Genomic DNA, 22,545 nt, shown 5'->3' on the forward strand with positions numbered 1-22,545 from the left:
TACATCTTCCCCATGAGCCTGGACAAGCAGCAAGAGCATGCAATGGGATTTGCAAGAATAGCGGGCTTCCCCATGGTCCAGGGCGCCATTGACTGCACTCGTGGCTTTGCGGGCACCTCTACAGAATGCCGAGGATTACCGCAACCGGAAGGGCTACCATTCGCTCAACGTCCAGTTGGTGTGTGACCACAGGCAGCTCATACTAGCTGTCAATGCCCTCATACTAGCTGTCAATGCCCGCTTTCCAGGCAGCAGCCACGATGCCTTCATCCTGCACCAGACTTCTGTGGCAGACATTTTCGAAGCCCCGGCTCACCCAGGAGGCTGGCTTCTCGGGGACAAGGGCTATCCTTTGTGCACCTGGCTGATGACCCCGCTCTGTGCGCCCAGCACCCTTGCTGAAGAACGATACAATGACAGCCATCAAGCTACCAGGAACATCATTGAGCACACAATCGGTGCGCTCAAGCAACGGTTCCAATGTCTGGACCATTCCGGAGGAGCCCTACAGTACTCGCCTGAGCGAGTCTCCCATTTCGTTGTAGTGTGCTGCATGCTGCACAACCTGACTATCCTCAGGACTCAGCCACTACCAGCAGACATTGGAGGACCACCAGAGGAGGAGGAGCACCAAGACGGGAGGGAGGCACAAAGTGCAAGGGCCATCTGTCGGCGGATTATTGCAACTCGGTTCTAGGCCCCCTCTCGGGGAATGGCTTGTGCCAATGAAAGAACATGAATGGAGCCGCTCCGCAAACCCTCAGCCAGTCAAGGCAACAAATAGTTCAAAGGGCAAACATGGACAATCTGAATAAAGAAAATTTTTTATTTTTCAAACTCTGTGCTCTTCCCGCATGTCAAACAAATACAGAGAAACCCCCCAAAAAACAGTCAGACACATAACTGGCTCTCTCAGCCTGGAGAAAATGAAAAAAACAGTTAAGCAAAAATGACCATGATCCTCGGCCTTCATATAAAAAACAAACAACATTCTCGGCCTTCATATATAAAAAAAATATTTTCCCACACCTTTTTCGCCTGCGAGGGTGATCTGCCTCGCTTCCGTGATTGGCCCCTTCCCGCCCTGCAGCTCCTCCTCAATGGGACCCCAGTGGCTGCCGCAAGGCTGGGGGAAGGCTGCTGAGGGTCAGATGGTGAGACGGCAGATGCCCTTGAGGGACGGCCTGGACCAGCTCTGGGCCTGGAGGGCCCGGCTGCTGACTGCTCCAACTCTGCTTGGGCGGCAGCAGTCTGTCCTACGGGTGGTGGCAGCTGCAGTGGAGGAGTGACAGTGTTGGCTGCAGGGCAAAAGCAGGAACTAAGTGTCACAAAACATCTTTGAAAGTTCTCTATCTGAATGCATGTAGCATTCGTAACAAAATAGATGAGTTAATGGCACAAATAACTACATATGGGTATGATCTTGTGGCCATTACAGAAACATGGCTGCAGGGTGACAATGCCTGGGAATTAAACATACCAGGTTATTTAACGATCAGGAAGGACAGGCAGGAAGGAAGGGGAGGTGGGGTGGCTATGTTAATAAAGGAAGGAATCACTGTAATACAGAGAAATGATATTGGGTCAAAAGATCAGGACAATGAAACAGTTTGGGTGGAGGTAAGGAATAATAAGGGGAAAAAAACACTAGTGGGTGTAGTCTATAGGCCTCCGAACTGTGGCAACTCTGTTGGACGGAGTATCAATCAGGAAATAGTTGAGGCTTGTAATAAGGGAACATCTATAATTATGGGGGATTTTAACTATCATATTAATTGGACAAATCAAATTGGGCAGGGCTGCCTTGAGGATGAGTTCATTGTGTATTAGGGATGGGTTTCTTGAGCAGTATGTAACTGAACCGACCAGGGGGCAAGCAACCTTAGATCTGGTCCTGTGTAACGAGACAGGATTAATTAAAAATGTCCTAGTAAAGGATCCCCTTGGAATGAGTGACCATAACATGGTTGAATTCCATATTCAATTAGAGGGTGAGAAGGTTGGATCTCAAACAAGCGTGCTAAGCTTGAATAAAGGAGACTATGAAGGTATGAGAGCGGAATTGAGTAGAGTGGATTGGGAAAATAGATTAAAGGGTAAGACGACACATGATCAGTGGTGTACATTTAAGGAGTTATTTTACAACTTCCAAAAAATATATATTCCACTGAAAAGAAAAGGGTGTAAAAGAAAAGACAGCCATCCGTGGCTAAGTAAAGAAATTAAGGATAGTATTCAACTAAAAACAAGGGCATATAAGGTAGCCAAATCTAGTGGGAGGATAGAGGATTGGGAAAACTTTAAAAGACAGCAAAAAAAAACAAAAAGATTGATTAAGAAAGGGAAGATAGATTATGAAAGTAAATTAGCAAAAAATATAAAAACAGATAGTAAGAGTTTTTATAATTATATAAAAAGAAAAAGGGTGGCTAAAGTAAATGTTGGTCCCTTAGAGGATGAGACCGGGAAGTTAATGGTGGGAAATATGGAGATGGCAAAAACACTGAATATTTTATATCAAAGAATATCCCAACACTGGACAAACAGGGGGCTATGGGGGGGAGGAGCTAAACACGATCAAAATCACTAAGGAAGTGGTACTCGGTAAAATAATGGGACTCAAGGCGGATAAATCACCTGGACCTGATGGCTTACATCCTAGGGTCTTGAGGGAAGTGGCGGTAGGGATTGTGGATGCATTGGTAATAATTTTCCAAAACTCCCTGGACTCGGCAATGGTCCCGGCAGACTGGAAAACTGCTAATGTAACACCCTTATTTAAAAAGGGCAGTAGACAGAAGGCTGGAAACTATAGACCGGTTAGCCTAACATCTGTGGTAGGTAAAATTTTGGAGTCCATTATTAAGGAGACAGTAACAGGACATTTGGATAATCATAATTTAATAGGACAAAGTCACCATGGTTTTATGAAGGGGAAGTCATGTTTGACAAATTTGCTGGAGTTCTTTGAGGAAGTAACATATAGGGTGGATAAAGGGGAACCAGTGGACGTAGTGTATTTAGACTTCCAAAAGGCATTTGACAAGGTGCCACACAAGATTATTGCTTAAGATAAAAAATCAGCCTGTGCTGCCCCGAATTCCTGAACACTCCTTGCCAGTGACTCTATGGAGTCAGGCATCCTTGCCACTGCAGCCATGAGCTCAGTGTGCCTGCGCTCAGCCTGGGCGCCCATTTCACCAAGGAGCCGCACCTCCTCTGCGCTCACCGTGGCAGGACTGGAGGCCGCACTCACCCTCCGGGGGGAAGGCCACCGAGCTTTCCCACCCCTCCCGCGTTGCTGCAGCCCGCTGGGCCCCGGAGCTTCACCATCATCAGACCCTTCCCCCCCCCTGCTCCCCTCCAGGGAAGACGTGTACCCATCATGGCCATGGGCTGCCTCGGCTGAGGGTGGCACTGATGGGCCGGCTTCCTCTCCTCCTCGAATTCTGAATCTGACACAGTGCCAGCTTGAGGGCCCGCCTCCTCACCTGGCGATTCAGCATCTGAAAGCAGGGAGGCACAAGAGTTGCTTTAGAGTGAGGACAGGGCGACAGCGAGGAAGGCATGAGTGCTGCTATGCACTGCATTGGTTCGAGAGTGGCAAAGGATGCTGGTGTGAGGCACAAGTGGAAAGAGAGAGGTCAAAAAGGTGATGACCTTACCATTGCTGTCCAGAACGGGGTCGGCATTTCCAGTGGCGACGGGGCCAATCAGCCAGCCTCCCATAATCCGCTCCACTCGCTGCTCCAGGTCGCTGAGCTCTTTAAGGTCAGGACGGCCTCCCCTGGTCCGTAGCTGCTGCCTGCGATTGTGGGCCAGCTTGCCCTGCAAGGGAAAGGACGGCCTCTAAGTACACTGTCAAGCCCTGATCTTGCCTGCAATGCCTCCCATGGTGGAATAGCCCTGACAATGTCAAGTCCTCATCTTGCTTGCACTGCCTCCCATGGTGGAATAGCCCTGACAGTGTGTAAAGTGCTGAATGTGCAAGTGATTTTCATGAGAGTCCCATAGCTGTTGGATGAGGGCTGGGCATTGGGACTTTCAGGCCCCTTTGGCCATAAAGTGAGGTGCACATGCAGGGATGAAGAGGATACTGGAAAGGGTACTCACCCTGACAACCCGAGTGAGGTCGTTGAACTTTTTTCTGCATTGCACAGGAGTCCTGGCAACCATGCTGTTGGAGGTCACCCTGTTTGCCACCTCCCTCCAGGCTTTTCTATACTCGCTGGGCAGCGGCCTCCTGCCACTATCAGGGAAGAGGACAGGTCGCCTGTGCTCCACTGCGCCAACCAGTAGCTTCAGGGCACCCTCGCTGAAGCGCTGCGCTCGCTCCCTAGCCTTCTCCATAGTCATGGGTGTTGAACTGTTGCAGCAGCTATGTTCAGGATTGATTCAGGGCTGCAGTGTGCAGGGCGTGGCAGCAAAACAATTCGACCCTCCCCCTTTAAGAGCTGACCGGCGCCAGCGTGTCTGCCTTCAACCAGCAACTCGCCGCACTTGCGCTGCGCCCGCCCTCGGTGGTAGCGCCTCGGCTCGCCGGCTTAGCGCCTTCTGATAGTCGTGCACTGCCTGCTTTAACGCAGCAGCAACCACTTGGGGCGATGCAACTCAATTTTAGCGTAGGTGGCGCTAAGTTGCGCCGGCCGCTAAATTTAGCGAACGCCTGGCTGTAGCGCCCCAAACGTGGCGATACTGAATTGCTAGGCCAAAGTGTTTTAAACAGTTATAATGTCATTGTTGAACTGGCAAAATCAGGCAACAGGTTATAAAACATTCAAAAGATCATGTGAAATGGTTGTAGCTAGAAAATGGTTTGGAGTCTCGCAGTATTTGTGGCTGGTCCAGTTAAGTTGCTGGTCAGTGGTGACCCCCAGGATGTTGATGGTGGGGGATTCGGTGATAATTCTGTTGAATGTCAAGGGGAGGTGGCTAGATTCTCTCTTCCTGGAGATGGTCATTGTCAGACACTTGTGTGGCGCGAATTTTACTTATCAGCCCAAGCCTGAATGTTGTCCAGGTCTTGATGCAAGTGGCCAGAATTGGAGGAATGCAGAGAGCTTGCAGCCCTGTAGGGCTGGAGGTGGTTACAGAGATGGGGAAGGGTGAGGCCATGGACGAATTTGAAAACGAGGATGAGGATTTTAAAATTGAGGCGTTGTTGGACCAGGAGCCAGTGAAGGTCAGCAAGCACAGGGTGATGGGTGAATAAGACTTGGGGCGAGTTAAGATATGGGCAGCAGAGTTTCTGATGAATACAAGTTTATGCAGGGTGGAAGATGGGAGGCAGGCTAAGAGAGCTTTGGAACATAACATAAGAATTAGGAGCAGGAGTCAGCCATACGAGCATGCTCCGCCATTCAAGAAGATCATGACTGATCTTCGACCTCAACTCCACTTTCCCGCCTGATCTCCATATCCTTTGATTCCCCTAGAGTCCAAAAATATATCTATCTTAACCTTGAATATACTCAACGATTCAGCATCCACAGTCCTTTACGGTTGTGAATTCCAAAGATTCACAACCCTCTGAGTGAAGAAATTCTCCCTCATCTCAGTCTTAAATGGCTGACCCCTTATCCTGAGACTGTGCCCTCTAGTTCTAGACTCTCCAGCCAGGGGAAACGACTTCTTTACATCTACCCTATCAATCCCCCTCAGAATCTTGTATGAATAGTCAAGTCTAGCAGTAGCAAAAGCATGGCTGAGAGTTTCAGCAGCAAATGAGCTGAGGTGGGATCAGAGTTGGGCAATGTTAGAAGTTGATGGAGCGGATATATGGTTGGAAGCTCATCTCTGGGTTAAACACAGCACCAAGCTTGCGAATGGCCTATCTTGGCTTCAGTCAGTTGCCAGGGATGGAAACGGCGGCCAGGGAACAGAGTTTGTGGCGGGAGCAAAGACAATGGCTTCAGCCTTCCAATATTTAGTTGGAGGAAATTTCTGCTCATCCAATATTGGATGTCGCAAGCAGTGTGACAAATCAAAGACAGTGGAGTGGTCCAGAGAGGTGGTGGTGAGATAAAACTGAATGTCGCAGCATACATGTGGAACCTGATGTGTTTTCGGATGATATCACCGAGGGGTATCATGAAGATGAGAAATAGAAGGGGGGAACGTGAGAGGTAACGGTGCGGGAGTGGGAAGAGAAACCATTGCAAGTGATTCTCTGGCTATGATTTGATAGATAAGAATGGAACCAAGCAAGGGCAGTTCCACCCAGCTGGACGATGGAAGAGAGGCATTGAAGAGAAAGACAATGTGGTCGAAGGCTGTAGATAAGTCAAGAAGGATGAGGAGGGATAGTTGATCAAGGTCACAGTTACAAAGAATGTTATTTGTGACTTTAAGGGCTGTTTCAGTACTGTGGGTGGGCTGGAAAACTGATCGGAGGGTTTTAAATTCAGCTAGTGAAATTTCAATTCGGTGTAGCTCCTTCATTGAAGTTTTCAACTTGACACAGCAGTGGGGACACTTTATTGGCCTCTGTGTTGTAGGGTTAGGGCAGGATCATCTAGGGGTTCGATTCCTCATCAATATTCAGTGACTCCTGTATGATGATCAATGTGTGTAAATGTCAGGCGCGGGCAACATCAGGGTTAATGGATGCTCCACCCTGTAATTGAGTTACTTGTTGATACTTGCTTTCAAGATTCATGAATAAATGCATCCCTAGTATATCAAGGGCACCATGAGGTATGAAAAATCAAGAAAATTAAGATACCCTATCAGTCGTGTGTTGCAACTGTTCCTTCACATGGAAAAACAATTTTTAAGAACTGCAATACGAAATGTTTTTTGCACCCCCCACCCACCGCGTGCAGATTCAAGGTAATTTCGATATGATTTTTGCAGCCTGTTGAGTGTTGTTAAAAGTCCCACTGGTTTTCATTTTCATTCCCTTTTCTTGCTAATTCAGCTTCCTTTTTTTGCTTCATTTTATCTCTCAATCCATTGCTTTGTTTTATTTATAAAATGCATGACATAGCCACTAGGCTGGTGTACCCGTTGAGATGCTGGAATTGTTTCTGTTCATCACTTGCTTCGTGGCTTTTTTCTGCTACACCAAATACATAGGGGCAGAAATTCCTCCCCAAACGCGTGAGTACGGAAGGGGTACTCACGCGTCTGGCCGGAGGAAATGCCGGTTTTCAGCATGCACAGCGCATGCGCTGAAAACCGGCATTTCCTCTCCTCTCACCCAAGAGTTGAAGAGGCCAGCGCGTGCGCTGTAGGGGGCAGCACGTGCGTCTTGGATTTCCTCTGTTTTGGGGGATTTGCGCATGTGTAAAGGCCTCCGGTCTTTACGCTTGTAAAAAGCACACGTAAGTATTTATTTTTACAGGTAAGTGGTGTTTTAGTGCAATTTAGAATTTTTTTTCCCCACAGGTTTATTATTTTAAAGAATCTACAATAAGGTAAGTTTAGTTTTAGACCCTTTTTAATAAAAAAATATTTTTTTCAAAAAAAAAAAAATTATTGTTTAAATTATTTTTTTAAACTTATTTATACTTAATTTAATGATTGGGATGTTTTTTAAAATTTTTATTTAAAGTTTAAGTAGTGTTTTGGGGTGCAGTACTTCTCATGAGTTTGACAGTTCTTACTCTCAAACTTATGAATGAAGTTTCCCCTCCCCTGATTGGCTGAACAGTGCTCACCTGATCCCAGCCGGCACATCACACTAACTACGCCGCTGGGTCAGGTTAGCACAGCGCGCCGACATCAGAACCGGGCCACTGACAGGAAATCCACTGCAGGCCAGGTTTCAGATGTCGGCGCGCAGGGTGAGTGCACATCAGGGGCTTGCACGCGCGGCAAGCCCCCGACACCAAGTTCTGGGCCACTATCTCAATACTGTGGCCTAGATTTCCTAACTCTCCCATGCTTATTTTCTTTTGGGAGATTTGGGGTGGGACTTGCTTGGAGGCACGCACTGCTTTGTTTCTGCCTCCTGCTGTGCTCACCCCCTCCATTTCTTGTTGCTTGGAACCAGCATCGGTCAGTACACACACACATATATTTCCATTCACTTGCATTGTTTGAACAAATGACACATTGCCTGTTGGGCCCGGGTGTCCAACCTTCTAAAGGCCCACACGTGTTTTTGTCAACATTAAGCATTCTCAGGTCGAGCATAACTTTGATTGCATGCACCTTCGGGCAACCCCTACTTGTGCTTGTCAGGGTAACATAGAAACATAGAAGCAGGAGTAGGCCATTCGGCCCCTCGAGCCTGCTCCGCCATTTAATGAGATCATGGCTGATCATCCAAATTCAGTACCCTGTCCCTGCTTTCTCCCCATATCCCTTGATCCGTTTAGCCTTAAGAAATATATCTAACTCCTTCTTGAATATATTTAATGAATTGGCCTCAACTGCCTTCTGTGGTAGAGAATTCCACAGGTTCAACACTTTCTGGGTGAAGAAATTCCTCCTCATCTCGGTCCTAAATGGCTTACCCCTTATCCTTAGACTGTGACCCCTGGTTCTCGACTCCCCCCGCCATCGGGAACATCCTTCCTGCATCTAGTCTGTCTAGTCCTGTTAAAATTTTATAAGTTTCAATGAGATCCCCTCTCGTTCTTCTAAACTCCAGCGAATATAAGCCCAATCGACCCAATCTCTCCTCGTACATCATTCCTGCCATCCCAGGCATCAGTCTGGTGAATCTTCGCTGCACTCACTCCATGGCAAGAACATCCTTCCTCAGATAAGGTGACCAAAACTGCACACAATACTCAAGGTGTGGTCTCACCAAGGCCCTGTACAACTGCAGCAAGACATCTTGCTCCTGTACTCTAATCCTCTCGCTACGAAGGCCAACATACCATTTGCCTTCTTAACCGCCTGCTGCACCTGCATGCTTACCTTCAGCAACTGGTGCACAAGGACACCCAGGTCTCGTTGCACTTCCCCTTCTCCCAATCTATTGCCATTAAGATAATCTGATTTCCTGTTTTTGCCACCAAAGTGGATAACCTCGCATTTATCCACATTATACTGCATCTGCCATGCATCTGCCCAATCACCCAACCTGTACAAATCATACTGGAGTTTCTCTGCATCCTCCTCACAGCACACACGCCCACCCAGCTTTGTGTCGTCTGCAAACTTGGAGATATTACATCTAGTTCCCTCGTCCAGATCATTAATATATATTGTGACTAGCTGGGGTCCTCTCACCGATCCCTGCGGTACCCCACTAGTCACTGCCTGCCACTCGGAGAAAGACCCATTTATTCCAACTCTTTGCTTCCTGTCTGCCAACCAGTTCTCTATCCAAATCAGTACCTTACCCCCAATCCCATGTGCCTTAACTTTACACGCTAATCTCTTATGCGGGACCTTATCGAAAGCCTTCTGAAAGTCCAAATGCACCACATCCACTGGCTCTCCCTTATCTATTCTACCAGTTACACCCTCAAAAAATTCCAGTAGTTTAGTCAAGACATTATTTGCTATCTGTACTTTAGGGCTTTCTAAGCCTAATTGTTCAGTTAGTGCTATTTAGAACTGAACTGGTGCAGTTCTGTTACTGTGTTACAGTTTCATCATGAATATACTTTGAATGTAGGACAGGATTAGAGAGAGCCATTATCAGAAAAATATCAATCAATTACAATGCTGTTATGTATTATACTATTCTGTACTATCTTATAAGAAAATGAAACCATTGCCTTTATAGTGGTTGGATCTCCCCTTCACCCTCAAAATAGGAGTAGCTCTGTGTGCAGTTTGTGCTGTTGTTACAGTCGAATTGTCGCCCTAAATTTATGCCTTTTGGAGGCATTCGGTGCAAAAATCTTGGCGCATTCTTGAATTTCACCCAATTTTTCTCCTCTCTGACATGATCTGATGTTGCATTTTGTCAGCTGTGGCAAAGTTGGTAGCACTCACGCCTTTGAGTCACAAGGTTGTGGGTTCAAGTCCCACTCCAGAGATCTAAGCACAGATATCTAGGCTGATATTCCAGTGCAGTACTGAGGGAGTGCTGCACTGTTGGAGGTGCCGACTTTCGGATGAGACATTAAAACAAGATCGTGTCTGCTTTCTAAGGGGAAGGTAAAAGATCCCATGGCATCATTTCGAAGAAGAGCAGGGGAGTTATCCCCGGTGTCCTGGCCAATATTTAGCCCTCAATCAACATCATAGAACAGATTATCTGGTGATCTTCGCACTGCTGTTTGTGGGAACTTGCTGTGCGCAAATTGGTTGCCATGTTTTCTACATTACAACAGTGACTACACTTTAAAAAGTGCTTCATTGGGTGTAAACTGCTTTGGGACATCCTGAGGTCATGAAAGTCACTTTATAAATGCAAGTCCTTTTTTGTAAAACTGTGCCAGCTCTAGTATGACAAGTGGCACAGTGAAGTGCCCAGAAGTGAGTACACATCAAACTGTGCCTTTAAATCTGCCTTATCTACTTGAGAGAAATACAGCTTCCCCCAACCCCTCCTCCACCACCATTTACTCCATGTTGCTGCATGTGGGTGGTAAGTAGGTTTAATTTAAATTTCTCTGCGTGAAGCACATGCACTATACTAATGTACCACTGAGTGAATCGTGCTTCCCAGCCATGTGAGTAATGTGTTTTACTTGTGCTTCTGCTTTTAAAATCAGAAGCTTGTGTAAACAGCAGAATTAATTTGTATGTCATTTAACCACTAGAATAGAAGAATGTAATCGTAATCAGCATCTCACAAAATTCAAAAAGGGGAGCCATTGGTCTAATCAAGCTTGCTGAGTAGACTTCTTTGAGCAGTTGCAAACTATGGGGGGTGGGGAGGGGGTGAAAAGTGGTCCATGGCAGTAGTGTGGCATGAGCTCCGTGAGTCTGATGCCACTTGCACGGTGTCTGATTTTCTTTTCAATTTGAAAATAAAATTAGTCACGGTGTAAAACTGGCTGCTGATTTTTTTTTTCTGAGCCCATTTCACGCTACTGACGTAAACCAATTTTGCCCCCTATATGTCTGAGTTTCAAACAATAAGAATTTCAGTTCGTTTTGTATCGCTGCTTTGCCCAGATATGAATTTCTGTGTTCCGTTTTGTTTAATGAGTGTATATCTTGAATAATTTCTAGTTTTTGGCCTTCTGCCAAATTTATTTTATCAATGTCTTACAATATGGGTTTTTCTTGCTATCATCAGATTCCTCATTGTTTTGAGATAAAAACTCATCGCACATTCTTCTACTCTTAACTTTTTTTTTGTTGTGTCTCCTATTTCCTGCTATCTTTCCCTTCTACAATCTACAGGTTTTCAAAACCTAAGTTTGGAGTCATTTAATCACTACCAGATCTATTATTTTCTGCTTTGCTGATGTCCTGCACCCTAAGTCTCGACCCTTCACTTACATCGCTCAATTAAAAAAAAAAATGCTCTGGTACCAAATTTAGTAGTTTGTGGATGAAGAATATCAGAATTTAAAGACTAGATAAAATAGGATTCTAAATAAGATTTTGACCTCGTGTATAGTACGCCATGATGATTATTAGTATGAAGCTGTGAGAAGTATAAATGTAATAAAATGTTAACATTTTGGGTATTTGAAGGCATCTTTGGTCAAGCCTTAGTTTACAGTATGTTTATTCTTGCTAAAGTTAGTGTAAATTTCTAAGTAGTTAGATATACATTTCAGTCTTCAATCTTATTGTCTGTTTTACTCCTTTCATTTAGGATATACCTCATCCAGGGAAGCTTCCTCTGGTTGCCAGCTGGAAAAAGTATCCACTTTTCTTTGGATCTGCAATATTTGCTTTTGAAGGAATTGGGTTGGTAGGTGAAAATTTCTCTGCTGCTATAATCTTGTTTACCCAAAGTGTGGTTACCAAAATGTTTTGTGGTTCCTGTTTTGGATAAGGTATTAGCTATAGTATCAGTTTAAAGTTGGCATCACGTGCCTTATAACCAATGTTGTAAACCTGGCTGTTAAAGTGTGTGCAGCCTATGAAGATAATTTGCAGTGAAGTGCTAGACTGAAGAGTTCTTAAAATATATTAAACGATAATTATTTATAATTGGTTTTCAGTAATTTCAATGAATAAAACAAACCACAGTGAGGTTTGAGTAGAACAGAACAGAAATTACACAGCAAGGAACTGAGGCCTAGAAATTCAGTGGGCTTTGCGCCCAGTTACCGCCCAAAGAGGGCTTCTGCGCCAGTCTGGAAACTTCGGGCTAAATTCAGTGACGCGCTAATTGCGGCGGTAGCCGGTAGCGCTGCGCCGCCACCGATGATGTCATCGGTGTGCGCAGTGCCCCGGTTCCGCCCCGACACCGGCCCGACCCCCATCTTCAGTAGCGGCCGCCTCTTCCGTGGCGGCCGCTAATAACATTCAGAGACCGGGTCCGTACTGCAGCCTTAGTGGGGCGCTTTAAGGTGGAGGTGCGGCCGGCCGCTTTTTCGGCGGCCGCCTGCCCGCACCTCCTTCCCCGGCCTCCTCCACCCCCCCGCCGCGGCATTGCCGGCTGGTTTCCGGGAGCCCGGCACTTCTCCGTTGTGCCGGTCTCTTTTGCCGGCACTCGCGATCGGGGCTCCGGCTGTTGCAGGCACCTCCCCCTTAAGAGAGGGAGGAAGGCCTGCAGTACCGCAGCCTGCCGCTCCGCTGCGGGTGGCGCTGCGGCAACTAGCACGCCGATATTCAGTTTCAGCGCCCCAAGCGGCGGCGGCCACACCCTTGAACAGCGGCCGTCCTCGACTTGGGGCGCTGAAACTGAATATCCAATGGGCGCGAGTGGCTCCGCGCCCAGAGGTAAATTCTGGGCGCAAGCGAGCTGGCGGGGCTATACCTAATTTCTAGCCCTGAGTATCCAGTTACAATCTTGAACACCTCCTAAATCATTGGAAGTTATTAAGTCACTGATGCAGCAGTGAGCAATCTTACTGTTTAAATGGCTTTCTTGAGCATAGTAGCACAAAATCATTCTGTTTCAGAAGTTTATTTTGATCCATTTAGTAGCCTTTTCAGTTGTGCTACTGTGAAGAAATAATTTAGTAATTAGATTTTTTGGGCTTGGCTCATTCAAAATGACGCAGGCATTTGCAATGAGACACTAGCAGATTCAAATTCTTTATGAAAAGTAATGAGCTTTGTGCTGTAGGATTTTCCTGTAGTTTATATAAAAAAATAAAATAAAAAAAATTATAATAATAAACCTGTCAAGCAAATGAAATGCAGTAATTGCACTGGAAACATTCTGGCAACGACTGAGTAGTCATGTGAGCCAGGGCAGTCCATGAATTTACCATAAGAAAAAGCAGGCGTTCTCGCACTGACTTTATGGGTGAATGTACCATGTGGTGCGGTATTGAGCAGCACAGATTAAAAAGTCCAAGTTTGGTTCTAAATCTATGCTGAATTAGTTGATCTCATCTGGGATAGCAGTAGGATGCCATAATTGGCCTCACTATCCCTTTACTGTACTTCAGTAGGAAGAAACACAGCTAGGTTTCCTGTTGCTGATTGCTATCCTGGGACTACTGCTGGAAAGTGCACGTGTATGGACGCTGGATAAGGGTAGAATCGAATGAGAGTGTAATGTTCTCCATGGTTGAATAGCTTGCCAAGCTTTACGATTTAAGTTCATACACAACAAATGGGCTATTGTGCAGGGTACTGGAGTACTGTTGGCAAGTCAGTGTCTCCCGGAGGGACGACACGCAGTCTGGTTATAATTCCATGGCCTTTCCCCTCCCTATCTCTGTAATCTCCTCCAGCCCTACAACCCTCAGATATTTGCGCTCCTCTAATTCTGGCATCTTGAGCATCCCCAATTTTAATAGCTCCACCATTGGTGGCCGTGCCTTTAGCTGCCAAGGCCCGAAGCTCTGGAATTCCCTCCCTAAACCACTGCGCCTCTCTACCTCTCTTTCCTCCTTAAGACGATCCTGTAAATCTACCTCTGACCAAGCTGGCCTAATATCTCCTTATGTGGCTTGGTGTCAAATTTTGTTTGATAACACTCCTGTGAAGTGTCCTGGGACATTGTACTATGTTAAAAGCGCTATATAAATACAATAGGTCAGGCAGCATCGTGGAGAGAGAGAAACCGAGTTAACGTTTCGGGTCGACGACCCTTCATCAGAAGTTCTGATGGTGGGTCATCGACCCGAAACGTTAACTCTGTTTCTCTCTCCATGATGCTGCCTGACCTGAGTGTTTTCAGCATTTTCTGTTGTTGTTTCAGATTTCCAGCATCCGCAGTATTTTGCTATTCTATATAAATACACGTCGGTGTTGTGTCAGCTGTGGTTCAGTTCTGACTCTCTCCTCTGAGTCAGAAAGCCATGGATTCAAGTTCCACTCCAGAGACTTGAGCACAAAATCTAGGCTGACACTTAGTGCAGCTTTCCCTCAGTACTGCACTGGTCGGAGGTGCTGTCTTTTGGAGGAGATGTTAAACCGAGCCCTGTCTCTCCTTTCAGGTGGATGTAAAAGATCCCAATGGCACTATTTCGAAAAAGAGCTGGGGAGTTATCCCCAGTGTCCTGGGGAGTTATCCCCGGTGTCCTGGGGAGTTATCCCCGGTGTCCTGGGGAGTTATCCCCGGTGTCCTGGGGAGTTATCCCCGGTGTCCTGGGGAGTTATCCCCGGTGTCCTGGGGAGTTATCCCCGGTGTCCTGGCCAATATTCATCCCTCAAGCAACATCACTAAAGCAGATTATCTGGTCATTATCACCTCACTGTTTGTGGGACCTTGCTGTGTGCAAATTGGCTGACATTACAACAGTGGTAACATTTTTAAAAACTGCCAATCTGATACTCGCTTGTGGAAATTGCACAGCATATTCGTATTTAAATTGAATGGCTTGGCTTATCTCTCAAGCAAGTGCCTGGCAACGAAGTGAACAATTGTGGTAACAATGTATTGCATAATCTCCTTGAACTGCTACTTGTCTTTATGTTGATGGTGTTCCCACGATGTGTTCGGTACGGAATTCCAAGATGTGGGCCTATGAATTCAGCCACACACTGCCTGTTTTACAGGTGCCAACCAGCCTACTAAGCCTGCAGTATGGTGGGCAAGAAGTGTGCTCACATTTCTGTCAGGAAGTGTGCAGCCTGCCATATTGGGAAAGGAATAATATTCACTGGCCAATGCTTGCGCCTAAATTAGGCGTTGGCTCCTTTGCATATGCAAATACGCCAGTTTGAGGTCCCTACTGCACGATTGGTTTGACCTGTAACTGTCGGCGCCAGCAACTGCTGCACTCAGAAAGACCAGACCTTGGAACCACCTGTTAACAAGTTAATTTTTTGTAAAACTTTTACCTGACTGAGTGAGTCTGAGCCCACATTTGAAGAACACTGGCTCCCGCCACTTCCACCGACTCTCCCCAGCCTCCGATCCTGTTGGCCTCTGATCTCTCTGGCCAACAATTTTATTTATTTTTCTCTTTTCCTTCTTCTCTTCACCCCGCCGCCCCCCCCCCCCCCCAAAAAAAAAAAAAACTACAGGTTCTCACTTACCCGAGTGCTGCTGTGACACTAGCAGCTGTCCAATCTTCATTGACTCTTTGGGCTCTATGCGCTTCGCTGGTTTGATGGAAATAAGGCCCAATATCGGGGGCACCTCGGACCTTGCCATCAAGATACAGGGATTATACACTGCACTGGAATTTCTACCCCATTGTCTAAGAACGACAATATATGTCAAGTCAGGATGACATTGGACTTGGAGGTGATGGTTTTCCACACCATTTCTGTTTTTGTCTTCCTCAGTGGTAGAGGTTGCAGGGAAGATAAATACTGTTAAAGTTACACTGGTGAATGACTGCAGTGCACCCTGTAGATAGCACATACTGCAGCTGCAGTGCACAGGTGCTGGGGGCACGGGGTGGGTGTGTACTGGAGGGGTCAGGAAATGAGCTACTTGTCACATAGTACTCACTCTCTGCCCTGAACTTTTAACCATGCTGTTGATATGGCTGATCTACTTGAGCTTCTGGTCAGTGGAGACCTGTAAGTTGTTGATGGGCAGCTCCGGAATGGTGGCGTTGAAAGCCAGTGGGTACATGGCTGAGCTTTCTGTTGTTCAAACTGGTCATTGCCCAGCACTCCTCTGACGCAAATATTACCTGCCACTTGTCAACCTTACCCTGGATGATGTTCAAATCTTGCTATAGACTGGCATGGGCTGCTTTGCTCTTGATAAAGTTGTGAATGGAGCTGAACAATATGAAATAGTCGGCAAATAACTCCACTCCTGACCATGTGACAGAAGGAAGGTCATTGATGAAACCGCTCAAGATGGTTAGGCTGAGGAACTCCTGCAGTGATGTCCTGGGGCTGAGATGATTGGTCTCCGACAACTGCGACCATCGTCCTTTGTGTCGGGTATGATTCTAGCTATTAAAGGGTTTCCCATGGATCACTAGTGACCTTAGTTTTGCTAGGACTCCTTGGAGCCATATTCAGTCGCATATTGCTTTGATGCTGAGCTGCTCTCCCCTCTCCTCTAGCATTTAGCTCTTGCATTGAAGTTTGGATCAAGACTGTGATGAGGTCTGGAGCCAAGTGGTTCTGGCAGATGCCAAGCGGAGCATCGGTGAGCAAGTTATTAATGAGTAGGTGAAGCTTGATGACACTATTGATCATTTTTTTCCCCATCACTTTACAAATGATTGGCAGGAGGCTGATAGGGTGGTAATGGCTGCATTAGATTTATCTTGCTTTTTGTGGATTAGAAATACCTGTACAATACCTGAAGGTAAGCATGCAGGTGCAGCAGGCGGTTAAGAAGGCAAATGGTATGTTGGACATAGACATAGAAGATAGGAGCAGGAGTAGGCCATTCGGCCCTTCGAGCCTGCTCCGCCATTCAATGTGATCATGGCTGATCATCCAAATTCAGTACCTGGTCCCTGCTTTCTCCCTATACCCCTTGATCCCGTTAGCCTTAACAAATATATCCAATTCCTTCTTGAATATATTTAATGAATTGGCCTCTACTGCCTTCTGTGGTAGAGAATTCCACAGGTTCACCACTGGGTGAAGAAATTCCTCCTCATCTCAGTCCTAAATGGCATATCCCTTATCCTTAGACTGTGACCCCTGGTTCTGGGCCTGCTTCTGGGAAAGGTGGGACTTGTACAAGTCGGACGGGTTGCACCTGAACCAGAGCGGGACAAATATCCTTGCGGGGAGGTTTGCTAGCACTGTTTGGGGGGGGGTTTAAACTAACTTGGCAGGGGGATGGGATACAGAGGGGAGCTGAAATAGGGGGGGGATGTGCTGCCAATTATAGAGAAAAAAACAAGTCAGCTTGGTAGACAGGGCAAATATATAAGGGCAAGGCTGGATGGCATCTATTTTAATGCAAGGAGTCTTGCAAATAAGGTGGATGAACTGAAGGTGTTGATAAACACATGGGAGTATGATATTGTTGCTATCACGGAGACATGGTTGAGGGAAGGGCAAGACTGGCAGCTCAATATTCCGGGGTACAGAATCTTCAGGCGAGACAGAGGGGGAGGTATAAGAGGAGGGGGTGTCGCAATATTAATTAAGGAGTCAATTACTGCAGTAAGGAGGGATGATATATTAGCAGGGTCCTCTAATGAGGCCATATGGGTGGAGCTTAAAAACAAAAAGGGGGCAAGCACCTTGCTGGGAGTGTACTATAGTCCTCCAAACAGTCAGGGGGAGATAGAGGAACAGATATGTAGGCAAATCTCAGAGAAATGTGCAAATAATAGGGTAATAATAATGGGGGATTTCAACTTCCCCAATATTAACTGGGATAGTCAGAGTGTGAAAGGCTCAGAGGGTGTAGAATTCTTAAAGTGCATCCAGGAGAGCTTTTTGAGCCAGCATGTAGAAAGTCCTACAAGAGAGGGGGCGGTACTGGACCTAATTCTAGGGAATGTGGCTGGCCAAGTGGAAAAAGTGCTAGTAGGTGAGCACTTTGGTGATAGTGACCATAATATGGTAAGATTTAAGGTGGTCATGGAAAAGGACAGTGATGGGCCGGAAATAAAGGTTCTAAATTGGGGGAAGGCCGATTTTAATAGGATAAGGCAGGATCTGGCCAAAATGGACTGGGATCAGCTACTTGTAGGAAAATCCGCATCGGAGCAATGGGAGGCTTTCAGAAGGGAGATTGAGATCATACAATGGCAACATGTTCCCGTAAAGGTCAAGAGTGGTTCCAAAAACCACAGGGAACCTTGGATGTCAGGGGATATACGAGAATGGATTAGGAAAAAAAGGAGGGCTTTTGGTAGATACAAAAGGCTAAAGACGGAGGAAGCCCTAGAGGAGTACAAAAAGTGCAGGGGGATACTTAAAAAAAGAAATTAGGAGATCAAGGAGGGGCCATGAAATAACACTGGCGAGCAAAATAAAGGAAAATCCTAAGATGTTTTATAAGTATATTAAGGGTAAGAGGATAACTAGGGAAAAAATAGGGCCCATTAGGGACAAAAGTGGCAATCTGTGTGGAGCCGGAAGATGTAGGAGGGGTTCTAAATGAATTTTTTGCATCTGTTTTCACTATGGAGAAGGACGATGTAGACATAGAAATAGGGCGGGGGGGACTGTGATATGCTCGAACATATTAACATCGAGAGGGAGGAGGTATTGGCGGTTTTAGCTGGCCTAAAAATGGATAAATCCCCAGGCCCGGATGAAATGTATCCCAGGCTGCTGTGTGAGGCAAAGGAGGAGATTGCGGGGGCTCTAACACATATATTCAGGACCTCTCTGGCCACAGGGGATGTGCCAGAGGACTGGAGAACCGCTAATGTAGTACCATTATTCAAGAAGGGTAGTAGGGAAAAACCGGGGAACTACAGGCCAGTGAGCCTAACATCAGTGGTAGGAAAATTATTGGAAAAAATCCTGAGGGACAAAATTTGTCTCCACTTGGAGAGGCAAGGATTAATCAGGGATAGTCAACATGGCTTTGTCAAGGGAAGATCATGTCTGACTAATTTGATTGAATTTTTTGAGGGGGTGACTAGGTGTGTGGATGAGGGTAACGCAGTGGATGTGGTATACATGGATTTCAGTAAGGCCTTCGATAAAGTCCCGCACAGGAGACTGGTCAAGAAGGTAAGAGCCCATGGAATCCAGGGTGCCTTGGCACATTGGATCCAAAACTGGCTTAGTGGCAGAAGGCAGAGGGTGATGGTCGAAGGTTGTTTTTGTGACTGGAAGCCTGTGGCCAGTGGGGTACCACAGGGATCGGTGCTGGGTCCCTTGCTGTTTGTGGTCTACATTAATGACTTGGATATGAGTGTAAAGGGTATGATCAGTAAGTTCGCGGATGATACAAAAATTGGTAGGGTGGTAAATAGCGAGGAGGGTAGCCTCAGTCTGCAGGACGATATAGATGGGTTGGTCAGATGGGCGGAACAGTGGCAAATGGAATTTAACCTGGAAAAGTGCGAGGTGATGCACTTTGGGGGGGACTAACAAGGCAAAGGAATACACAATGAATGGAAAGACCCTAGGCAAGACGGAGGGTCAGAGGGATCTGGGTGTGCAAGTACACAGATCCCTGAAGGCGGTGGAACAGGTGGATAAGGTGGTAAAAAAGGCATATGGGATACTTCCCTTCATTAGCCGAGGCATTGAATATAAGAGCAAGGAGGTTATGATGGAGCTGTATAAAACACTGGTTAGGCCACAGCTGGAATACTGTGTGCAGTTCTGGTCGCCACACTACAGGAAGGATGTGATCGCGTTGGAGAGGGTGCAGAGGAGGTTCACCAGGATGTTACCAGGGCTGGAGCGCTTCAGCTATGAAGAGAGACTGGGCAGATTGGGTTTGTTTTCCTTGGAGCAGAGGAGGCTGAGGGGGGACATGATTGAGGTGTACAAAATTATGAGGGGCATAGATAGGATGGATGCTGAGGAGCTTTTTCCCTTAGTAGAGGGGTCAATAACTAGGGGGCATAGATTCAAGGTAAAGGGCGGGAGGTTCAGAGGGGATTTGAGCAAGAACTTTTTCACTCAGAGGGTGGTTGGAGTCTGGAACTCACTGCCTGAAAGGGTTGTGGAGGCAGAAACCCTCACAACATTTAAGAAGCATTTGGATGTGCACTTGAAATGCCATAGCATACAAGGCTACGGGCCAAATGCTGGAATATGGGATTAGATTAGACAGGGCTTGATGGCCGGCGCGGACACGATGGGCCGAAGGGCCTCTATCGTGCTGTATTACTCTATGACTCTGTGGACTCCCTGACCATCGGGAGCATCCTTCCTGCATCTAGTCTGTCCAGTCCAGTCAGAATTTTATAAGTTCCAATGAGATCCCCTCTCATTCTTCTAAACTCCAGCGAGTACAAGCCCAATCGACCCAATCTCTCCTCATACGTCATTCCTGCCATCCCAGGTATCAGCCTGGTGAATCTTCGCTGAACTCCTTCCATGGCCAGAACATCCAGTTCATTCACAGCCAGTTTGAAGTTTCCTGTACAACTGATTTTTAAGCCCAAGTATGTGTAGTGAGTGGTTTGTTCAATTTTGGTTGTTCCTACTGTGAAATTTATTTTGGGTCCCTGATGTTTGGATCTTTGCTGGAACACCACTCCCCCCGCCCCCCCCCCCCTTCCCACTTCTCCCCCCCCCCCCCCCCCGCTTCCCACTCCCCCTTCCCGCTTCCCCCGCTTCCCACTCCCCCCCTTCCCGCTCCCCCCCCTTCCCGCTCCCCCCCCTTCCCGCTTCCCGCTCCCCCCGCCCTTCCCGCTCCCCCGCCCTCCCTTCCCGCTCCCCCCCCCTTCCCGCTCCCCCCCCTTCCCGCTTCCCGCTCCCCCGCCCTTCCCGCTCCCCCGCCCTCCCTTCCCGCTCCCCCGCCCTCCCTTCCCGCTCCCCCGCCCTTCCCGCTCCCCCCGCCCTTCCCGCTCCCCCCGCCCTTCCCGCTCCCCCGCCCTTCCCGCTCCCCCGCCCTTCCCGCTCCCCCCGCCCTTCCCGCTCCCCCGCCCTTCCCGCTCCCCGCCCTTCCCGCTCCCCCGCCCTTCCCGCTCCCCCGCCCTTCCCGCTCCCCCGCCCTTCCCGCTCCCCCGCCCTTCCCGCTCCCCCCGCCCTTCCCGCTCCCCCGCCCTTCCCGCTCCCCCGCCCTTCCCGCTCCCCCGCCCTTCCCGCTCCCCCGCCCTTCCCGCTCCCCCGCCCTTCCCGCTCCCCCGCCCTTCCCGCTCCCCCGCCCTTCCCGCTCCCCCGCCCTTCCCGCTCCCCCGCCCTTCCCGCTCCCCCCGCCCTTCCCGCTCCCCCGCCCTTCCCGCTCCCCCGCCCTTCCCGCTCCCCCGCCCTTCCCGCTCCCCCGCCCTTCCCGCTCCCCCGCCCTTCCCGCTCCCCCGCCCTTCCCGCTCCCCCGCCCTTCCCGCTCCCCCGCCCTTCCCGCTCCCCCGCCCTTCCCGCTCCCCCGCCCTTCCCGCTCCCCCCCGCCCTTCCCGCTCCCCCGCCCTTCCCGCTCCCCCGCCCTTCCCGCTCCCCCGCCCTTCCCGCTCCCCCCCGCCCTTCCCGCTCCCCCGCCCTTCCCGCTCCCCCGCCCTTCCCGCTCCCCGCCGCCCTTCCCGCTCCCCCGCCCTTCCCGCTCCCCCGCCCTTCCGCTCCCCGCCCTTCCCGCTCCCCCGCCCTTCCCGCTCCCCCGCCCTTCCCGCTCCCCCGCCCTTCCCGCTCCCCCCGCCCTTCCCGCTCCCCCCGCCCTTCCCGCTCCCCCGCCCTTCCCGCTCCCCCGCCCTTCCCGCTCCCCCGCCCTTCCCGCTCCCCCGCCCTTCCCGCTCCCCCGCCCTTCCCGCTCCCCCGCCCTTCCCGCTCCCCCGCCCTTCCCGCTCCCCCCGCCCTTCCCGCTCCCCCGCCCTTCCCGCTCCCCCGCCCTTCCCGCTCCCCCCGCCCTTCCCGCTCCCCCGCCCTTCCCGCTCCCCCCGCCCTTCCCGCTCCCCCGCCCTTCCCGCTCCCCCGCCCTTCCCGCTCCCCCGCCCTTCCCGCTCCCCCGCCCTTCCCGCTCCCCCGCCCTTCCCGCTCCCACCCGCCCTTCCCGCTCCCCCGCCCTTCCCGCTCCCCCGCCCTTCCCGCTCCCCCGCCCTTCCCGCTCCCCCGCCCTTCCCGCTCCCCCGCCCTTCCCGCTCCCCCGCCCTTCCCGCTCCCCCGCCCTTCCCGCTCCCCCGCCCTTCCCGCTCCCCCGCCCTTCCCGCTCCCCCGCCCTTCCCGCTCCCCCGCCCTTCCCGCTCCCCCGCCCTTCCCGCTCCCCCGCCCTTCCCGCTCCCCCGCCCTTCCCGCTCCCCCGCCCTTCCCGCTCCCCCGCCCTTCCCGCTCCCCCGCCCTTCCCGCTCCCCCGCCCCTTCCCGCTCCCCCGCCCTTCCCGCTCCCCCGCCCTTCCCGCTCCCCCGCCCTTCCCGCTCCCCCCCGCCCTTCCCGCTCCCCCGCCCTTCCCGCTCCCCCGCCCTTCCCCGCTCCCCCGCCCTTCCCGCTCCCCCCGCCCTTCCCGCTCCCCCGCCCTTCCCGCTCCCCCGCCCTTCCCGCTCCCCCGCCCTTCCCGCTCCCCCGCCCTTCCCGCTCCCCGCTCCGCCCTTTCCCGCTCCCCCCGCCCTT

The 22,545-nt window shown here is 49.7% G+C and overlaps 1 protein-coding gene across 1 annotated transcript in view; it reads left to right on the forward strand.

Annotated features, from left to right (window-relative positions):
* Nucleotides 1-22,545, forward strand: part of LOC147111683 (neutral amino acid uniporter 4-like) — a 371,254-nt gene that overhangs the window by 74,660 nt on the left and 274,049 nt on the right. The window contains exon 9 of the mRNA XM_085998789.1: nt 11,684-11,782. Within this exon, the coding sequence (XP_085854915.1) occupies nt 11,684-11,782 (99 nt within the window). The remainder of the gene's footprint in view (nt 1-11,683; nt 11,783-22,545) is intronic.

This window comes from Somniosus microcephalus, chromosome 10 (assembly GCF_052327205.1).
Source record: "Somniosus microcephalus isolate GS21.2 chromosome 10, FLI_Smic_1.0, whole genome shotgun sequence".
Taxonomy (NCBI): Eukaryota; Metazoa; Chordata; class Chondrichthyes; order Squaliformes; family Somniosidae; genus Somniosus; species Somniosus microcephalus.